Source organism: Lepus europaeus, chromosome 17 (assembly GCF_033115175.1).
Source record: "Lepus europaeus isolate LE1 chromosome 17, mLepTim1.pri, whole genome shotgun sequence".
Lineage (NCBI taxonomy): Eukaryota > Metazoa > Chordata > Mammalia > Lagomorpha > Leporidae > Lepus > Lepus europaeus.
In genome coordinates this window covers 33,064,633-33,086,971 of record NC_084843.1, presented here as the reverse complement: position 1 = coordinate 33,086,971, position 22,339 = coordinate 33,064,633, and the positions used below count along the sequence as shown (strand labels likewise).

General features: G+C 40.7%; 1 protein-coding gene across 1 annotated transcript in view; it reads left to right on the top strand.

The window, feature by feature from the left end:
- Window positions 1–22,339, top strand: part of CC2D2B (coiled-coil and C2 domain containing 2B) — a 123,641-nt gene that overhangs the window by 45,194 nt on the left and 56,108 nt on the right. Inside the window, exons 13-19 of the mRNA XM_062213940.1 lie at window positions 4,913–5,021; window positions 5,214–5,329; window positions 6,379–6,556; window positions 11,238–11,388; window positions 12,360–12,504; window positions 18,733–18,874; window positions 19,986–20,189. Of these exons, the coding sequence (XP_062069924.1) occupies window positions 4,913–5,021; window positions 5,214–5,329; window positions 6,379–6,556; window positions 11,238–11,388; window positions 12,360–12,504; window positions 18,733–18,874; window positions 19,986–20,189 (1,045 nt within the window). The remainder of the gene's footprint in view (window positions 1–4,912; window positions 5,022–5,213; window positions 5,330–6,378; window positions 6,557–11,237; window positions 11,389–12,359; window positions 12,505–18,732; window positions 18,875–19,985; window positions 20,190–22,339) is intronic.

Sequence of the window (22,339 nt, the reverse complement as noted above, 5' to 3'; positions counted from 1 at the left end):
TATGCGTAGTGTGATTTCGATTCTTTTGAATTTGCTGAGACTTGCTTTATGGCCTAGTATGTGGTCAATGCTAGAGTAGGTTCCATGTGCTGCTGAGAGGAATGTGTATTCTTTATGTGTAGGATGAAAAGTTCTGTAGATATTTGTTAGATCCATTTGGTCTATAGTGTCGATTAAATCTGTTGTTTCCTTGTTGATCTTCTGTCTAGTTGATATGTCTTTTGCTGAAAGTGGGTTATTGAAGTCCCCCAATACTATTGTATTGGAGTCTAAGTCTCCCTTTAAGTTCCTTAACATATCTTTTAAATAAGTAAGTGTCCTGTAATTAGGTGCATATAAGTTTATAATAGTTACCTCTTCCTGTTGAATTGATCCCTTAATCATTATATAGTGCCCCTCTTTGTCTTTCTTAACTGTTTTTGTGTTAAAGTTTATTTTGTCTGATATTAAGATGGCTATGCCCACTCTTGTTTGGTTTCTGTTAGCATGTAATATCTTTTTTCAACCTTTCACTTTCAGTCTACATGCATCTTTGTTGGAAAGATGTGTTTCTTGTAAGCAGCTAATAGATGGGTTTTGTTTTTTAATCCATTCAGCCAGTCTGTATCTTTTAATTGGAGAGTTGAGGCCATTTACATTCAATGTGACTATTGATAAGTAGTGACTTTGCCCTGACATTTTCCCAAAGATATTTCTAATATATAGTCTCAACTTTCTGTGATCTTTTACTGACAGGTTTTCTTTCTTTACCTTCTTTCATATTGATGGCCGTGATTCTCTGTTTCTGTGTATAACACATCTTAAAGCATCTTTTGCAGGGCTGGACGAGTGGTGACAAATTCTTTCAATTTCTGTTTGCTATGTAAGGTCGTTATTTCACCTTCATTCACAAATGAGAGCTTTGCAGGATATAATATTCTGGGCTGGCAGTTTTTCTCTCTTAGTAGCTGGGCTATATCTCACCACTCCCTCCTAGCCTGTGGGTTTCAGATGAGAAGTCTTCTGTGATTCTAATTGGAGATCCTCTGAGAGTAATCTGACATTTCTCTCTTGCACATTTTAAGATCTTTTCTTTATGTTTCACTGTGGTGAGTTTGATTACAATGGTGAGGATCTCTTTTGGTCATGTTTATTAGGGGTTCTATGAACTTCCTGTACTTAGATGTTTCTTTCCTTCTCCAAACCCAGGAAGTTTTCTGCTAGTATCTCACTAAAAAGGCCTTCTAATCCTTTCTCTCTCTCCATGCCTTCTGGAACTCCTAGAACCCAAATGTTGGGTTTTTTAATAGTATCCTGTAGATTCCCAACAATATTTTTTAGATTTCTAATTTCCTCTTCTTTTCTTTGGTTTGACTATATACTTTCCTGTTCTCTGTCTTCTGAGTCCAATATTCTCTCTTCTGCCTTGCTGATTCTGTTTTTAAGGCTCTCAAATGTGTTTTTTTTTAATTGTTCTATTGAATTCTTCATTTCGTTTTGATTTCTCTTCAATATCTCAATTTCATGTTCTACTAAATTCCTCATTTCATTTTGATTCCTCCTTAAGATTTCATTTTCACGAGAGGATTTTCTGTCCTGTCCTGCATGGATTTCTGTAGTTCATGCATTTGTTTTTGGTAACTTCTAAATGTTCTTATCATAAATTTTTGAATTCTGTTTCTTGGAGTTTCTTCTCATCATCTTCATAATGTTGTATTGGAGTGTCATGTTCATTTGGGAGCATCATGATGTCTTCCTTGTTCTTGTTTCCTCGGTTTTTGTATTTGTTGTTTGGCATTGTGGAGATATTCTTTGGTTTCTTCTTTTTTTTCTGCTGTGGTGGCTTTTCTCATTATACTCTGACTCTAGATCAAGTGGACTGCCTGCTTTTGGTGAATCTCTAGAGGCTTGTGGTGGGTGTGGCCAGAGAGCTCTGTTCAGTTCTTCAGGGTTAAGGGTGTGCTAAAGGTGATACACCCATGTTTGGTGTGGTAAATCTCTCTCTCTCTCTCTCTCTCTCTCTCTTTTTTTTTTTTTTTTACTCGGAAGAGAAGTAATTCCTCTTGGCTGAGCTTTTTTTTGTAAGGTGTGTGGAGAGAGAGAATTGTGTCCACACCATCCCTTTTATTTTTTTCTCTCCTCTAGTTAAGCTGGTATACTTTACCCCATGGGGCTTCAAGCCTCGTTCCCTCTAGGCTCTTCCTGCTGCTTTTCCGCCAGTGTCTTGGGCTACTGCAGTTTCGCCTCACCTCTCTTTCCAGCACTGGTGTGGAGGCTCTCAGCAGCTGGGCTCCTGAGCTGTGGGCACCCATGTCCTCTACATAGATCCACCATTTCCCTCTAATTCTGGAAGTGTTTTCTTTGCAGTTTTGCCCTAACTCTTCCCTGAGACTACTCTATCTCCACTTTCATTAAACTGTCTTTTCCTGAACTGTCAGTGAGCTCTCTCCCTATTCCACAGTCTTGGAGCCTCCCTAATCCACTTTCTTTCTTTTTTAAAAAATAACTTTTTAAACTTGCTTCTAATCCTATACCAACATGATGCACTCATGTGTCATGAAACCCTGAGCAACAGAGAGCCACAGATGTAATGAAGTTGCTTAGAATGTTGACTCTGAGTCCATATTGCCTGCTCACCACCAACTCTTGTTCCCCCACCTCTGAGCTCCAGCCCCACTGGAGACACTGAGCATTTGTCCTTCCTGACATTTAACATTCTGCTTTGCCACTAACTTTGGCTTGGATTCACTTCTCCAGACTGCCTCTGGTGGCAGACTTCTGAACGAAACCCCATAATGTCAGTGACTTGGTTTGATCCCGTTAAGTCTAGCCTGGTAATCTTAAATTGGGGCATTTACAAGTGGTTGAAGTACCATTCTGTTCAACTAGAAAAGCTATGTTTGAAGATGCTTGTGGGAACTTTTTTTGCCTGCCCAAGTTTACCACTAGTGACCTTACCACAAATCTAGTCTTTGTGAGCCCTAACTGCATAAACTTGTATCCAGAACTCCATCAAAGGCTTTGTTTCCACAAGAAGACCTGGACCCTAGACACTAGGTTTAACTTCTCTTTTCCCCGTATATTTGCTCTGGGGCATGCGGAATTTGATTGAGGGGGCAGCTGGATGTATCTGGATTTTTAATATATGTAGTCTGGTTTCAAACCTATATAGGTGGTATTCACATTAGGTTTCCTATATTCTATTTCAGAAAGCCAAAAGCATATACTATTTTTAAAACAACTCTATTGAGATATAACCCATAAACCATACAGTTTGCCCATTTAGAGTATATGGTTCATTGATTTTCAGTATAGTCACAGGATTATGCATTAACTGAAATTTAATCTCAGAAACTTTGTTACTCCCCCCTAAAAAACATCTTCCCATTAGCAGGCACCCCTAATGTAGGCATATATTTTTTTCTCTTGGCTGTATACCTAGGAGAGGTATGACAGTGTCATGTGATAACTCCACCATCAACATTCAGAGGAATCGCTGGACTATTTTCCAAAATAGCTGTACCATTCTAACACAGCGATATTTTCCTAAGGAATTCCCTTCTTAAATTACTAAAACTTTAAAATGTGTGAAGACATTTGTCTCAGCTGTTAAATATATCAGTTGGGACAGTAGCCCAGTTCCAACTAATGCATACCCTAGGAGGCAGCAGATGATGGCTCCACTAGTTGACTCCCTGCCACCACATTAGGAGACCTGATTGAGTTTCTGACTTGAGTTCCTGGTTTCTGCCTTTGACCCAGCCCAGACCTGACCAATGTGGCAATTTGAGGAGTAAATTAGTTGTTGGGGGAGTCTCTGTCTCTGCCTTCCAGATCAAATAGATAAATAATATAATTAATTAAATTAAAAATGAAACCTTGTGCCAAAAACCCTGAGACTATCAAGAAAACTTGATTTCTAGATAAATTATTTTCTCAGAGTTTCAGATAATTGGGGTTTTGTTGAACTACTAATACAAAAGGAATAACAATCATTTCATTGAGTTGTGAGAATTAAATGAGTTAATTATATATAAAGTACTTAGAATATTGCTTGACACTTAGTAGTATATGAAAATAGGAGTTATAGTAGTAGTGATGTTGTGAGAGCATTAATACCATGTACTGCTTGGGTTTATACATAGACACCAACAAGAGTAACTATGATTTACCTCTTAATATCACTGTGGACATCTGCCCTTATACCAGCCATGGGTCATGTTCTCATAGCTTAAAAAATGTGAGAGGAAGAAATGAGAAGAAACTTGGTGTATGTCTTTTAACTTGTATCTCCCCACCCCCTGGTTACTTATTCTCACTAAAGGAAATGTTTCTTGATGCCCCTAGAAAGCCCTATAAGCACCAATAGTAAATATACTGATTAGAAGAAATCTGTGAAAACTTTGAACAAGCTTATGGTATATTTTATGTTTATCATATTGATAATTTCCCCAAGATGTAAAATTATTTGTTTTTTTTTAAGATTTAGTTATTTATTTATTTGAGAGGCAGAGTTACAGACAGTGAGAGGGAGAGACAGAGAGAAAGGTCTTCCTTACATTGGTTCACTCCCCAGTTGGCCACAACAGCTGGAGCTATGCCAATCCGAAGCCAGGAGCCAGGTGCTTCCTCCCAGTCTCCCATGCAGGTGCAGGGGCCCAAGCGCTTGAGCCATCATCTACTGCTTTCCCAGGCCATAGTAGAGAACTGGATTGGAAGAGGAGCAGCCAGGACCAGAACCAGCACCCATATGGGATGCCGGCACCACAGGCAGAGGATTAACCTACCGTGCCACAGCGCTGACCCTGTAAAATTATTTGTTGTAAAACATTGATTTTGAGTGTGTGTTTATGTGTGTTCTAGCAAAATCTCTAATCATTCTCAAATATCTCCATTATTTCTGCTTAAAGTAATTCTAGTTATTATTAATTAGGATAAAAATGAATAAATATGGTCAACAAAAACAAGAACAAATGACAGAAATACCTGAGACTGAGAAGAAATATGAAGGAAAAGCATTTAAGAATGGAGAAAAGCAGGAGGTATTTAAATTATAAAATAATATTCAACTCTTCTTAAATAGTTATATTTCATCCTTTGATAGAATAGGAAATCTTAGTATTTGTAACAGCTATCTAACTAAATGACAGTTAAAGAACAGTATAATGTTAAGAGTAATTGTCCTGAACAATAAATGTATGTGGTAATTTATATATTTATTTTCTGATTTCTAGAGCATCTCATATTTAGATTCAGAACTTGAAGAATCAGAAACTGAAATAAGGCCAGTTACCTTTATGCCACAACTTTTTTCCACTGCAGAATTAACAACCTTATCCAAATGTTCAGTGTAAGCATTTTAAAGAATTACTTATTCATTATTGAATAGTATCTATTAATTGCATTATTTTTTAATAATAATGTTAAATTTCTTTAATAAGTATCATATGCCAGGCACTCCACTAAGTTTTTTTAAATATATTTTCACATTCAGTTGTCACCATATCTCTGTGAAGTCTTTTGTTGTACTCATCTTAGAGATGAAGAAATTAATGTTTGTGGGAAGTTAAATTGCCCAAGGTCTCAGATCTAATACATGACTAGGGCAAACCAGGGGCCATTGTCCGTTCTGCTGTCTTCTCATAATGATAATCATTACTTTGTTTTGTTTTGCTATGGTGTTAACTTTTGTTCATAGATAAGTGTTTATAGATAAGAGAGATTTAAAGCCACTGTAAGATTATTACTGCTTCTTTGCTTATTGAAGGGCTGTCAAGTCATAAAACCTATTCCATGTTAATAGGGTCCTCTGGACAATTTTCTTTGACAGTACAGACTATTCCTTCCCAGATGTGGCTTCTCCTTGTGCTAAAATGCTTTCTCCCTATACCCAGCATATTATGCAAAACCAGACATCATGCATATCCCCATTTTTCCATCCACTAATGTATGTGTGTGAGTGTGTATAGTATGTACCTTTTAAGAGTTAGAAAATATTTTTAAATTCTTGATTCAAGCCTCTCCAATCCCCATTCCCCAAAACAAGTCGAAATCCTTCAGTTTTCATCTCTCCTGAGACATTTCGTGGTTAACTATTGTGACTTCTTTAAGTTATAATTTAGCAAAATAAACACCTGAATGATTTATAGATCTAATATTTTTTTCTGTTTTTGAGTATATATTATATATATTACATATATATTATATTCAAAATATTTTAAAAAAACACTTGGGGAGGAGAAACTTTTATTCACACATAGATAAGTGTTGCTTGGCTTAAAAATACCATTTGCCCTCTCAAATAGTTACACTAATATGCTTAAGTACCTTCTGTAAACAATAATATTTTATATCTTTTCTGTTTTTCAATGGTCATTTAAAAGTTTATTTAATTTATAGGAATGAACAGAAGAGGAGAGCCAAAATCCAGAAGCTTAAGTACTTTATTAAAATATTTTACAATAATAAGCAGGTTTCATGCACTTCCATATCTACCCTACAATTTGATTTTAAAGTCATGTTTCAGCAAATTTTCAATATTCAGTTAATATATTGGCCTGAAACAATTTGCTTAGAGGTATGCTATTATCATTTACTTTTGTATATTATTTTATGCCATATGTAATTTTAAGTTTCTTGTTAGCTACTGTTATACGTGAGCAATTTATTTTATATTAAGAGGCGACTGATCTCTGTGGGTAGGCAAGATATTTATAATTAATGGGTTTATAATTCATCAATAGTCTTTTTTTAAGATTGATTGATTACTTACTTGAAAGGCAGAGCCACAGAGAGGCAGAGGCAGAGGGAGATAGAGGGAAAGAGAGAGAGAGGAAGAGAGAAAGAGAAAGAGAAAGAAAGAGAGGTCTTCCACCTACTGGTTCACTCCAAAATAGTCCCAATGGCTGGAGCTGAGCCAGGAGCCCCCTCTGGGTCTCAAGTGGGTACAGGGGCCCAAGCACTTGGGCCATCTTCTACTACTTCCCCAGGCCATATCAGAGAGCTGGATTGGAAGAGGAGCAGCCAGGACTAAAGTGGTATCCCCGATCCTGTCCCGGTTGCCCCTCTTCCAGGCCAGCTCTCTGCTGTGGTCAGGGAGTGCAGTGGAGGATGGCCCAAGTGCTTGGGCCCTGCACCCCATGGGAGACCAGGAGAAGTACCTGGCTCCTGCCATCGGATCAGCACGGTGCGCCAGCCGCAGCGCGCCAACCGCGGCAGCCATTGGAGGGTGAACCAACGGCAAAAAGGAAGACCTTTCTCTCTATCTCTCTCTCTCACAGTCCACTCTGCCTGTCAAAAAATTAAAAAAACAAATCAACAACAACAAAAAAAACTGGTGCCCATATGGGATGCCGGCACTGCAGGTGCCAGGTTTACCTGCTATGCCACAGCGCTGACCCCATGATCTTTTTATTTATTTATTTATTGACAGGCAGAGTTAGACAGTGAGAGAGAGAGAGAGAGAAAGGTCTTCCTTCCATTGGTTCACCCCCCCAGATGGCTGCTACGGCCAGCACACTGCGCCGGTCCGAAGCCAGGAGCCAGGTGCTTCCTCCTGGTCTCCCATGCGGGTGCAGGGCCCAAGCACTTGGGCCATCCTCCACTGCCTTCCCAGGCAACAGCAGAGAGCTGGCCTGGAAGAGGAGCAACCGGGACAGAATCCGGCGCCCCAACCAGGACTAGAACCCGGGGTGTCGGCACCACAGGCGGAGGATTAGCCTGGTGAGACACAGCACTGGCCCCTATGATCTTTTTATAACCGTAAGTACAAAGTTCTTGATTTGTCATGGTTTCAAATATATCTCTCCTGCTAAAATTCCTTACCATCCCTGAATGTGTAGCATTACTGTTCATTCACAAGTGAGTTGGAAGAGGGTTGTTTAAAGTACTGTATGGAGGATCAAGATGGCTGATGGGATCTGCATCCAGCTCAATCAGGAAAAATATTTAGAACAATGAGGGAAGAACCACATTTCCAGCAGGTTGTCTGAGGGAAAGCTTTAGTAATTAAGTGACAGTAACTACAAATAGCACAGAGATTCTGAAAACAGAAACAATATGTTGCTGCTGCTGCCACTCCTACCCTAGAGCCCTGGTCAGGGCACACCATCTTGCCATAAAAAGGATTCTATATATGAACTGTTAGAACCTAGGAGACTGACTGAGAGATCACTTACTAAAGAAGTGCTGAGAAGTGCAGATAGCACAGAGACTCGGAAAATCAGCAAAGAGAGAAAAACAAATTACATTGCTGCCACTGCTGCCTGCAGCAACCCTACACAATCCCAGAGGACTAGATCTGAGGAAGTCCCTTCTACAGCTCCCACCATAGGGTACTGGAGGCCCACTCCCAAGCCCCAACAGCACCTTGCACACAGTCCCCCATGTGTCCTGCAATTCTCAGACTGTGGCTTCTGGAAATATAACAATATACTCCTGGAGTAAGATGCACTAATTTGTGGGATGTAGAGGGCCCTAACTGAATACCTCTGCTTCAGGCTGGTGACTGCCAGGCTACCACTGCATGATAATTGGCACTCACCCTGTGAAATTCAAGTAAGGTCCCCACTGTATCCTGCAGCTCCAGCTCTGTGACTATTAGTACTGTATTCCTCAGAGTCATTGGAACATGCTGTGGAAGCTAAGGGAGAGCCTCCTTGCATTTGAGTGTTCCAAGTCCACACCTGCCAATGTATAATCCTCAACATAATCTGTATTAACCCTGTGGGAGTGGGATAAGGTTCCCCAGCATCTTCCAGAACTATAGCTTGGACTCCTGGTGCTATAAGCCCCAGAATTAGTCATGTATACAGTAGCAGAGCCTGAGAAAGGTCCAATCTACATCATGCAGTCCAAAGGCCATAGCTGTTGGTGCCAAATGTTCCAGCATCTCTGAAGCTTGCATGACAGGACAAGAGGATGGTCTTTCTGTATCCTAAAGCACCAGAAACATGGCTACAGTCATCATAAACCCTAGTGTGACTGACACCCAACTCTGAGCTAAGGATACACACGTTTGGAAGCTCATGTCCACTTCAAAGTCATACTAGTACTTCCACAAACTGCTGCAGACTAAACAACTGTAGCACATGGAGACATTAATTACTCAGAGACTGCATTTCTGAAGTCACCTAGGATCAAAGCCAAGTCAACAAACCAAGTAACACCGCACATTCCATCTAAACAAAAAGGTCTTTTCCAATGAAACCTATTATATAAGAAAAGAACTGTTAAGAGCCAGATGTGCAGACATCAGTATAAGGGCACAGGATATATGAAGAAGCATGACCCCTCCAGAAAATAACAGTTCTCCAGAAATAGATTCTGATCTGAGGGAAATCTATGAAATGCCTGAAAAAAATTTAAGTAATTATTTTAAGGAAACTCAATGGGATTCAAGAGAATATAGATAATTTCAAGAAATTAGGAAAACAATAGATGACATGAATGAAAAATTCAATAAAGAGGTAGAAATCATTAAAAAGAACCAAACAAATTTTGGAGCTGAAAACAACAATCAATAAAGTCATTTCAGGGGCTGACACTTTGGTGCAGGGGATTAACGCCCTGGCCTGAAGCACCGGCATCCCATATGGGTGCCAGTTCTAATTCTGGCTGCTCCTCTTCCGATCCAGTTCTCTGCTATGGCCTGGGAAAGCAGTAGAAGATGGCCCAAGTCCTTGGACCCCTGCACCCACATGGGAGACCGGGAGGAAGCTTCTGGCTCCTGGCTTCAGATCGGCACAGCTCTAGCCATTGTGGCCATCTGGGGAGTGAACCAGCAGATGGAAGACCTCTCTCTCTCTCTCTCTCTGCCTCTCCTCTCTCTCTGTGTAACTCTTACTTTAAATAAATAAGTAAATCTTTTTTTAAAAAATAAAGTAATTTCACAGGTAAAAATACACATAGATTGAATATAAAGGCCTGGAAAAAGATATACCCTGCAAATACCAAAAACAACAGTGCAGACCTTTCTGTATTAGGGATGCCTTTATCAAACAGGTCAATGTGTTGGCTTTAGTTCACTCTTTTAACAATTTTTATTTTATTTTATTTGAAAGGCAGAATTAACAGAGAAGGTGAGATAAAGAAAAGGATATATATATAGAGAAGAAGGGGGCAGCTTCATCCATTGGTTCACTCATCAAATGGTCACAATAGTCAGAACTGGGCCAAGCCAAAGCCAGGCCCTCCATCTGGGTCTCCCACATGGGTGGCAGGGGCTGAAGCACTTGGGCCACCTTTCACAGCTTTCCCACCTGCATTATTAGGGACCTGGAATGGAAGTGGAGTAGCTGAGACTTGAACTGGTGCTCATATGGGATACTGGCATCACAGGTGTCAGCTTAACCCACTGTGCCAAAGTACCAGCCCCTTTAATTCACTCTTATAAGGAAGTATTTAAATGACCAGAAAAATATGTGTGCTTTTTTGACTTTGTTTTTCTTAGCTTTCTTGGCTAATTAGTCATTCTTTTGATTGGCACACTTTCTTATTTTTCAAGGGAAAATTGCCCTCCCTAACATTTCCTTCATTTTGGAGCACATATCACTATTTCTCCAAGTAGTGACAATACACTGTAGGTCAAAACAGGATTTTTCTATTTCTGATTTATAATTACAGCAGCACGTTTACAGGGAATTGTAGCAGAAAGCACAGAACCCAAGACCTGGGTTTTGTGCCCAGGGGACCTCTGTGGGGCTGACCTCTCTTCACCTCCCTTTCCTTTCCTCTGGACCTTCCCTCACATGCACGCAGCTTATTAACTTATCCTTGAATTCCAGGAGCTAAATGACTCCTTTTTTTCCTAAATAATTCAACCTGGGTTTTAATCACTGGTAATAAAAGTGAATACAATTTTGTATAGAGCCTCCATTTCCCCATTTGTAAAATAAGAAGAAAAAAATCTGTTGCTTATTTTCTGTTGCCTAATTTTCATCAGGCTTAAGGAAGATAAGGAACTTTAAAAGTGCTACACAAAAGTAAGTATTGTGTTACATGTGTGCATATGCTCACAATTGTGTTTGTGATCCTTGTATTCAGCTCATTTTCCCTGAAATCAATAAAGGCATTACACTTTTAAGGATAAAAGATTATCTACTCTCCCCATAATCGTGTGGAAGAAATGCTATAGAGCAATACCTATTTTAAATTCTAGCATTTTAAAATGAATAAAAATATTGCATGTTATTGAGAGTTCTTACGTGATTTCTATTTTGTATTTTTACTGAGCCGTCAACCATTTCTTTTATATTTAGGTTTATGAAGTAAGTAAAAGGACAAGTTTATTGGCAAAACTATATTTACCTTTACCCAACAACACAGAGCTGAAAGGAAAAACTGTTTTGGAATATGTGGAGTTCAGCTCTGATAAGCTGGTCATACCTGAGGTTGGAGAAGTAGGAAGCAGTGAGTTTGTTACAAATGCCATGCCCCCATTTTCTTCATGACTGTCAGTCCAAAATATCTCCTCTGATTTATATGAGCTAAGAATTCTATAGTGACAATATTCAGTTAAAAACAAATTAAAGTCTGCTTTCAGGTATTAAACTAGATTAATTAAGACTGTCTTAAATCAAATCTTTGGGAAACAAAATTTTCAGTTAGTGTTTGTTTTTTTCTAGGTCATCCAAGAAAGAGCACTGTGCTTTCTGGAACACAGCTCTGCTCTGCAGTGGATACACTGCTCTGCCTCTGCCTCTCCTTTAGCAAACCTAAGAGTGGTCTAGGACATATGGATTAATCTTTGAATTCTGTAGGGAATAGAGGAAGGAAGGGAGGGAGGGAGGAAGGATGGATGGACAGCAGGAAGAAGGGACAGAGAAAACGAGAGATTAAAGAGGGAACACTTGTTCTTCAATTGATTCTACTCCTCTCGAGTAACTACATTTAAATCAACCTATATCTAAGAACATTGTCTCCTTTCTTCTTCCCAAGATTCCTTTCTTTCATCTTCCTAGGAGTGTTGCAATCTTTTGTACCCATTTGGTGAAAAGGAAAGAGGTTTGAATGTATTTATGTAACAGAATGTGTCTCTTCAATTCTTAGGATTAAGGCCACATGGGTAATAAGCAAGGGGGCGAGAGGAAAAAACTAAGTGAACAAAAGATCCTGGAAAGAACAGAAAATTCAGGAATAATATAGTCTATTTAGAGTCAGATGAAGTAGAAAAATAGGGTTGTAGAGACCCAGGAGAAAAATCAGGTCTCCAAAAAATTTAGGTCACACTTAATCTTTTATCTATTTAGGTTAACACACTTAACCTTGTGTTCCTGAGGGTTCCATAAGTAGAAGTCAGGGGAGGAAATCTGCATGTGGTATAACACACTTTTTTTTTTTTTGAAAGTTCACATGTTTTTAATGTTTTTTTTTACAAACAGATGTACCTTTTCTTCTTGAGGGAAATGGAACTGAAGAACTTTGTCTTTTGACATCAGGAAAACTTAGCTACTCTCTTTCATGGGCCTTGGATGAAAATGGTACCCCTCTGACACCCATGGCACAGTCTTTGACATCTGATTACTGCAGGTAATAACTCTTATGTTTCAAAAACGACTCCAAGTACAGCAGAGCATCACACAGCACATGTGCATATGAATAGGAAAACTCAAGTGGCAATAAGAAAAGTTTAATTTATTTGGGTTTTGGTTTCTTTTTCATTTAAACCACTCTCTATTAAGGTAGTAAGTGTATTTATAAGTAAGAGAATGTAGGCAGGCACTGTGGCTCACTAGGCTAATAACTCCACCAGCGGCACCGGCACCCGGAGTTCTGGTTCCAGTTGGGGCACCGAATTCTATCTCGGTTGTTCCTCTTCCAGTCCAGCTCTCTGCTGTGGCCCGGGAAGGCAATGGAGGATGGCCGAAGTGCTTGGGAGATTGCATGGGCGACCAGGAGGAAGCACCTGGCCCCTGGCTTCAGATCGGCGCAGCATGCCAGCCGTGGTGGCCATTTGGGAGGTGAACCAACCGAAGGAAGACCTTTCTCTCTGTCTCTCTCTCTCTCACTGTCTAACTCTGGGTGTCAAAAAAAAAAAAAAAAAGTAAGAGAATGTGTTTCTTCAATGTTTGGGATTATGGCCACTTGGATGATGAGAGAGGCATGTCCATAGCCCTTAACTTGTAGGCAGAGAACTAGATACCCAAGAATTTTATTTCTGAGGGGTTTTAGGTCCAGTCTGTCTGTATTACCAAAGAATCATTAATGCATTAACAGCTTGCTGGAAGGAAAATCCTGGAATTTTAAAAAAAGATTTATTGTATTTCTTCAAAAGGCAGAGCCACAGAGAGAGAGGGAGGGGGAGGGAGGAAGGGAGGAAAGGAGGAAGAAAAACACTACATCTGCTAGTTCACGTCTCAAACGGCTGCAATGGCTAGGACTGGGCCAGGACAAAGCCAGGAGCCTGGAACTCCATCTGAGTCTCCCACATGGGTGGCAAGGGTCCCAAGAAATTGAGCCATCTTTTTTGCCTTCCCACACTCGTTAGTAGGGAGCTGAATCAGAAGTGGAGCATCTGGGACTCGAACAGGTACCCATTTGGATTGTCAGCATTGCCGGGGGTGGCTTAACCCACAGTGTCACAAAATCCTGGAAATTTTATTCTGTGTCCCAGGACTTCCCTGAGAAGTTGTGATTAATTTTCACATCACATCACAAACGTGGTTACTAGAAATAAGTAAATTTCTATGGAAATGATGATAATGCTGCTTCTTCTTCTTCTTCTTCTTCTTCTTCTTCTTCTTCTTCTTTTGACAGGCAGAGTGGATAGTGAGAGGGAGAGAGACAGAGAGAAAGGTCTTCCTTTTTGCTGTTGGTTCACCCTCCAATGGCTGCTGTGGCCAGCGCCTAGTGCTGATCCAAAGCCAGGAGCCAGGTGCTTCTCCTGGTCTCCCATGCGGGTGCAGGGCCCAAGCACTTGGGCCATCCTCCACTGCCTTCCCGGGCCATAGCAGAGAGCTGGACTGGAAGAGGGGCAACCGGGATAGAATCTAGCGCCCCAACTGGGACTAGAACGCGGTGTGCCGGCGCCGCAAGGCGGAGGACTAGCCTGTTAAGCCATGGCGCCGGCCGATAATGCTTCTATAATGTGCTATGTTTGAAGAAAATGGCCAATGTGAAGGAAAAAGTAGATTTCATCATTTGAAATGTAATAAATGATGATTAAAAAAGTTTCTAGGGCCAGCGTTTTGGCAAAGCAGGTTAGGTCACCGCCTGCAGCCCTAGCATCCCATTTGGGCACCTGTTCAAGTACTGCTGCTCTGCCTCCATTTAGCTCTCTACTGTGGCCTGGGAAGGCAGCAGGAAAATGGCCTGAGTCCTTGGGCCCCTGCACCCGTGTGGGAGACCTGAAAGAAGCCTGTGGCTCCTGGGTTTGGATCAACCCAACTCTGGCTGTTGGCAGCCATTTGGGGAGTGAACTAGGGGATGGAAGATCTCTGTCTGTGACTCTGCCCCTCTGTATCTCTGCCTTTCAAATAAATAAATCAATCTTTTTTTAAAAAAAGTTTCTTCCCTACCCCATCTAAGTATATATTTTTACTTTTTTTTTTTTTTTGACAGGCAGAGTTAGACAGTGAGAGAGACAGACAGACAGAGAGAAAGGTCTTCCTTCTGTTGGTTTACCCCACAAATGGCTGCCATGGCCTGTGTGCTGCGCCAATCCGAAGCCAGGAGCCAGGCACTTCCTCCTGGTCTCCCATGTGGGTGCAGGGCCCAAGCACTTGGGCCATCCTCTACTGCTTCCTGGGTCACAGCAGAGAGCTGGACTGGAAGAGGAGCAACCGGCACCCCAATCAGTACTAGAACCCGGAGTGCCAGTGCCACAGGCAGAAGATTAGCCTAGTGAGCCGCGGCACTGGCATAAGTATATCTTTTTAGAAACAAATGAAAATAGCAGGCAACCATCATGGCTGACAAAAATGGGTTCTGCCTCCTATATGGGAAACTTGGATTGTGTTCTTGGCTCCGGGCTCACCCTGGCCTGATTGCGGACATTGTAGGCAACTGGAGATTGAACTAGTAGATGGGAATGCTCTCTGTCTCTCAAATACACAGTAATTTAAAAATTCTTGTGAGTAACAACCTAAAAAGGACATCAAAACTGAAATTAGAGATTGATTAAAAAGTGATGAAGCAGAACACCATATATAAAAACCCAGTGACACATGACCAAACTTTTAGTAAGAGTTATTAAATGCTTTTCCTCTTAAGTAAGAGTTTCCTCTTAAGTAAGAGAGAAAAGAAAATGAAAATGGCAGTAGCACAAGGAAATAGTTGGTGATGAAACTGAGGTAATCAATGTAGATTATCATTAAGCTCAAAAAATATATATATATATATGATCTTTTCTCGAGTCCTTTATAGAAAGGATATTGGAAGCTTCTAACCCTCATTCTTGTAACTACATATGATAAGAAAATTATAAAAAGAGTAAATAGCTGGGGAAAAATTGATAGCGCTAAGAAATCTTTATCTTTAGAATTGAATTCCTTCTGTACTAAGCCTATAGGTAAGATCATGTTTTGTATATTTAAACATTTATTTATTTATTTATTTGAAAGTCAGAGTTACACAGAGAGAGAGGAGAGGCAGAAAGAGAGAGGTCTTCCATCCGCTGGTTCATTCCCCAGATGGCCATAGCAGCTGGAGCTGTGCCGATCTGAAGCCAGGAGCCAGGAGCTTCTTCCAGGTCTCCCACATGGATGCAAGGGCCCAAGGACTTGGGCCATCTTCTACTGCTTTCCCAGGCCATAGCAGAGAGCTGGATCAGAAGTGGAGCAGCCAGGACTTGAACCGGTGCCCATATGGGATGCTGGCACTGCAGGCAGAGGTTTTACCCACTACACCACTGTACCGGCCTGTAAGATTATGTTTTGAGTTTGGCCTATCTTTTATAGCTCTCTGGTTTTAGAAGATAATCTCAGACAAGCAAACCAAGATACTCTCTGGCACAGACTACCCAGTTAATTGCATTTTTTTCTATTATATTTCATCTGTAAAGGTGTAGCCTAAAGGTTGGTTTTATTTTTATTTTTATTTTTATTTTTATTTTTTATTTTTTTGGACAGGCAGAGTGGACAGTGAGAGAGAGACAGAGAGAAAGGTCTTCCTTTTTGCCGTTGGTTCACCCTCCAATGGCCGCCGCGGTAGCGCGCTGCGGCCGGCGCATCGCGCTGATCCGATGGCAGGATCCAGGTGCTTCTCCTGGTCTCCCATGGGGTGCAGGGCCCAAGCACTTGGGCAATCCTCCACTGCATTCCCTGGCCACAGCAGAGAGCTGGCCTGGAAGAGGGGCAACCAGGTAAAGGTTGGTTTTAAATTGTGTATTTTATTGGTTTTGCTCAAGCAAATATTTTAGTTAAATATTTTTATATATAAAATAATTTGATTAAATATTTTATATATAAAATTAAATGGAGTAATGATTGAGGAAAATTTGTGATTGAGAAAAAGTGAATACCTGAGGAAGAAAATCCTTCTGCTATGTGCTTGCCTGGCAAATGCTAAAAACAAGTGGAAGTACCTAAGTACAGTGCTTAAGAGCAGGGGCTTTATAGGCAGATAGCCATGGGTTCAAGTTGGCCCAGCCACTTACTGTGTGGTTTTGGGAACGTTTATTAATTGCTCCAGACTAGTTCCTTCTTTAAGGATAGCAACAACAGCAACAATACTTATGTCACACATTTGTTTGTGAGATTTAACGGACATGATATTTACATAAAATGCCTCACACTGTGCTGACTATAATCCATAATTACATATTGTATGTATAATTGATATAAAATTATGTGTCAGGATGCTTCATCTATACAACTTAGAATAAATTTGCATCTATTCTGTATGTATTTGCAGTATACATCCTCAGTGCCGATAGAAATCATTAATGACTACATTAAAAGGGGCTGGTGCTGTGGCAAAGTAGGTTAAAACCTCTGCTTATCTGGCATCCCACATCAGAGTGCCACTCTGAATGCTGCTACTCCACTTTCAATCCAGCTTCCTGCTAATGTACCTGGGGAGGCAGTAGAAAATGGCCACCCATGTGGGAAACCAGGATGGAGTTCCTGGCTCCTGGCTTAGGCCTGGCCCTGCCCTGGCTGCTGTAGACACTTGAGGAGTGAACCAGCAGAAGGAATATCTGTCTCTATCTCTCCCTCTGTGTCACTCTGCCTTTCAAACAAACAAACAAACAGATAAGTCTTTTAAAAAAATCTTTTGTAGTTGTCCTGCTGCTTCTGTATGTTTCTGGACCTCTGGCCAATTAAATCTGAAACTGAACCTAAAAAATCAGTAGGTATATTGGGTCCTTTCTTGTTTGTATTCTTATCCCCACCTCTGCAGTTGATCTGAAATACTTCAATAGTTTGCATCAGCAGCAAAATCCAAGTTGCTGAAATATTTACTAAGTTAAAGAAATTCTTGCCAGCGCCACGCCTCACTAGGCTAATCCTCCATCTGTGGCGCCAGTACCCCAGTTTCTAGCCCCATTTGGGGTACCGGATTCTGTCCCGGTTGCCCCTCTTCCAGTCCAGCTCTCTGCTGTGGCCCGGGAAGGCAGTGGAGGATGGCTCAAGTGCTTGGGCCCTGCACCGGTATGAGAGACCAGGAGGAAGCACCTGGCTCCTGGCTTTGGATTGGCGCAGTGCGCCGGCTGCAGCATGCTGGCCGTTGCTGCCATTTAGGGGGTGAACCAACGGCAGGAAGACCTTTCTCTCTGTCTCTCTCTCACTGTCTAACTCTGCCTGTCAAAAAGGAAGGAAGGAAGGAAGGAAGGAAGGAAGGAAGGAAGGAAGGAAGGAGGGAAGGAGGGAAGGAGGGAAGGAGGGAAGGAAGGAATTCCATCCTGATTCTGGTATGTTAGGAGCGTTTACTATGAGTGAATACTAAATTTATTAACTGGCTTTTGACATATTATTAAGAGAAGTATGTTGTTAAATATTTTGGTTAAATTTCAATATTGTGCATCTTATGAAACAAAAATACTTTAATAAGATCTTGTACTTAGGGTTTATAGAATACATTCAATAAACAACATTCACTTAATTTTCTTATTATATTATTTACATATATATATTTTAAAATATATATATTATATATATTATTTATATTCCGTATTATTATACTTTAGCCGCTATATAAAATAGAGATGATAAAGAAGAGTATTTACAGTCCTTATCCTTAAGAGGCTTACTGTTTCATAAGGGATAATAGACACCTACATGGGCCAGCACCATCGCGCACTAGGTTAATCCTCCACCTGCGGCGCTGGCATCCCATATAGGCGTCAGTTCTAGTCCCAGTTGCTCCTCTTCCAGTCCAACTCTCTGCTGTGGCCCGGGAAGGCAGTGGAGGATAACCCAAGTGCTTGGGCCCCTGCACCCGCATGGGAAACAGGGAGGAAGCACCTGGCTCCTGGCTTCTGATCGGTGCAGCTCATGCCGTTGCGGCCACTTGGGGAGCGAACCAATGGAAAGACCTTTCTCTCTCTCTCTCTCTCTCTCACTGTCTGTAACTCTGCGTGTCAAATAAATAAATAAAATCTTAAAAAAAAAAAGATAATAGACACCTACCAAAAACCTATGATACAAGTTATAACATGAGAAAAAGCAGGAGAGAAACCATATCTAAGTTTACTAATTTATCCTTAAATACAAAGGAGCAGTAGGTTTTATCTTTAAATGCCTGGAGTGGGTAAATTTTACCCTGTATAAAGGTGTATAACATATATATTGGATAAGAATTCACAAATATTTTCTCTGTCTTAAGGAATGTAGATGTAAAAGGTGTTCCTGGAATTCCATGGCTCGTTAATGCACAAAAGCTTTTTGAATGGGCAAATGAAATAAAAGTTGATCCAAATAATCCAGAATATTCTGATTTAATAGAACTTATTATGGTAAGTTATAGCAAAGCTCAATACTGTAAATATATTCTATTTTCTAAGTTCTAACACAGAACCCCTCATAGTTTGCTATATATTTTTGTAGGTACTAGGAGTGCAGATAATTTTCAGTAAGTTTGTAGTATTACAAAGAAAAATAGAAATTCAGTAACTGAAATAATTATTACTTTTGGCCTGATAGCAGGCACTCTGCCACTACTTAACAACCCACACCACATCCAACAGGGTAACCCTTCAGGTTAGCATCTATTATACATCTGTGGTGTGCCAGCAATATTATTAGATGCTGAAAATATCAAAATGATTTACAGATGCACTCTTTAGCTCAGACCCATCATCTGGTCACTTCTGTTCTTCCCTTAAACAAACAAGCAGCTCTGTGGACGCTGAATATGCTTTCTTCATATTTGGTTTGTACCAGTGCTCTGCCCAAAGGGCACTCACAGTGGCTGTCTTATCCACCGTGAACAGCTCAATCAATGCTTTTCTGGTAACCTCAGTTACTCATGTGCTTTTCTTTTTTTGCCCTCCTATCAAACCCTCCCTCCCTCCCTCCATACACTCTTATGCTTCTAGTTCAGTTTGCCTTTACTGTGGTTATTCTTTCCTGTGTTTTACATTTTCTGGTGGAACTATAGTTGATAAATCCTTGACTTGTTGGTGACCACTAGCATTATTTCTTCACTTTTGCATTTGTTGAATAAAGCATTCTATAAATTAGATACCTGCAATTAAGCTTCTGTAAATTAGAGCTTCCCACCTGCTGGGTAGACTGGGTAACAGCTCTATAGAAATACTAATTATCTCTTAACTTTTAAGGCAACCAGATAGGAACGTCTCATCATCTTAGATCAGTGAATTATAAAAATACATAGTTTTTACATAAATTAAGATAGGGAAAAGGTTCAGAAGCAACATAGTCTGGATTCTAAATGTTTTTTACAGGTTCTATCCCTCTACAGATTCAGTCATTTCATTTCCTAATTATATTGCCACTCTTACAGCTCACAATTGAGGGAAGAAACAGTATTTTGAAATAAATCTTTAATAAATTTTATAAAGAGTAAAGTTTTAAGTAAAGACTTTACATTTTTATGTTTTACAGTACATGAGACACAAGGGGCAGGATATTCCAAAGTATTTTCGTCTTGAACAGTTGCAAGATGAATTTAACTTTGTTTCCGAAGAGCAAATAAGAAGGAGCAAACGTTTCCAGCTATTGCAGCTCAGAAATGCAGGTCAATTAGGTGTTTTCCTTCTGCAGCAGATACCCCTCTATGATAGAGAAATTCCAGATGCAGTTTCCCAGGTACTTGATTTCTATTTGACTATGGCTTATAGTATGATAAAGTTAATATTTTGTTACTTTAAACCAACCTTAATCCTTAATTTATTTTTCTAACCTAGATATGTGTAGACAGGTTTTTCTCCCCTTCCCTTCTTTTTAGGCATTAAAGAGGTACAGATCTCCCAAATTCCAGAAAGCCCTTAGTTTTACAACTTAGCATTGTAAAAAAAAATCTATTTAACACTTAAATCATTTAGACATACTCTAAATTTATGTAACTAGTGTATTTTTATTATTATAAAATGTATTCCCAGTTTAAAATCAGCTTTGAGGGGCATGGGTGGGAGACACCACCACAGTAAATTTACACATTGATTATAATGCACATCTGGGGCCATCGATGTGGCATAGTGGGCTAAGCCTCAGCCTGTGGTGCCGGAATCCCATTTGGGCACAGGTTCAAGTCCCAGCTACTCTCCTTACAATCCAGCTCTCTGCTATAGCCTGGGAAAGCAGTTTAAGATGGCCCAAGGGCTTGGGTCCCTGTACCTGCATGGGGAGACCTGGAAGAAGTTCCTGGCTCTGGCTTTGGATAGGCTCAGCTCCAGCCATTATGGCCATCTGGGGAGTGAACCAGAGGATGGAAGACCTTTCTCTCTGTGTCTCCCTCTCTCTGTAACTCTACTTCTCAAATAAATAAATAAAATCTGGGGCCGGCGCCATGGCTCACTTGGTTAATCCTCCGCCTACAGTGCCAGCATCCCATATGGGCGCTGGGTTCTGGTCCCAGTTGCTCCTCTTCCAGTCCAGCTCTCTGCTGTTGCCCGGGAGGGCAGTGGAGGATGGCCCAAGTGCTTGGGCCCCTGCACCTGAGTGGGAGACCAGGAGGAAGCACCTGGCTCCTGGCTTCGGATTGGCGCAGAGCCAGCCATAGCGGCCATTTGGGGAGTGAACCAACGGAAGGAAGAACTTTCTCTCTCTTTTACTATCTATATCTCTACCTGTCAAATAAATAAAACAAATAAATAAATTCTAAAAAAAAAATCATATCTCAAGTTCAGCTTCTTTAAGGTATAAGAGAGTAAATCTTTTATTTTTTTTTAAGATTTATTTATTTACATCTGTTGGCTCACTCCCCAAATGGCCGCAACAGCTGGAGCTGTGTGGATCCAAAGCCAGGAGACAGGAGCCAGGAGTTTCTTCTGGATCTCCCACATGGTTGCAGGGTCCCAAGAACTCAAGCCATTCTCTACTGCTTTCCCAGGCAATAACAGAGAGCTGGATCAGAAGTGGAGCAACTGGGACTCAAACTGGCGACCATATGGGATGCCGGCACTGCAGGCAGTGGCTTGACCTGCTATGCCACAATGCTGGCCCCATTTTTTTTTAAAGATTATTTATTAAAATAATAAATTTTATTAAATTTTTTTAAAAAAAATTATTTGAAAGGCAGAGTTACAGAGAGGCAGAAGAAGAGAGAGAGAAGAAGGAAATGAAAATTAATCATTTTCAATGACGGTATCATGGTTTCCCAGTAAGCACATGTAACACTGAAAGCCTATAAAAATAGAATTTATAGATAATGCACTGTTTCACTAACATAGGTGAGTGAAAATATGTGTATTCACAAATAGATATTGACAGACCAGTTAGACCCATTTCACTTTGGGAAGAATTTTTCAGCTTCTAACTGTGGTATTCAAAGGGCTATAATATAAAGCGTGGCTTAGAGTAGCTGGAAAGCTATTCAGTTTTCTCCTGCTGTTTCAATAATTGAATTCAAATTTACAGTTACATAAACTATTGTAGACAAATCACAGTGCTCAGAATAATTGGGAATATAACATACTAAAAAAAGGAATAGTCACAGTTTTTATTTTATTTTTTTTTTTATTTTTGACAGGCAGAGTGGACAGTGAGAGAGAGAGAGAGACAGAGAGAAAGGTCTTCCTTTTGCCGTTGGTTCACCCTCTAATGGCCGCCGCGGTAGCGCGCTGCGGCCGGCGCACCGCGCTGTTCCGATGGCAGGAGCCAGGTGCTTCTCCTGGTCTCCCATGGGGTGCAGGGCCCAAGCACTTGGGCCATCTTCCACTGCACTCCCTGGCCACAGCAGAGAGCTGGCCTGGAAGAGGGGCAACCGGGACAGGATCGGTGCCCCTACCGGGACTAGA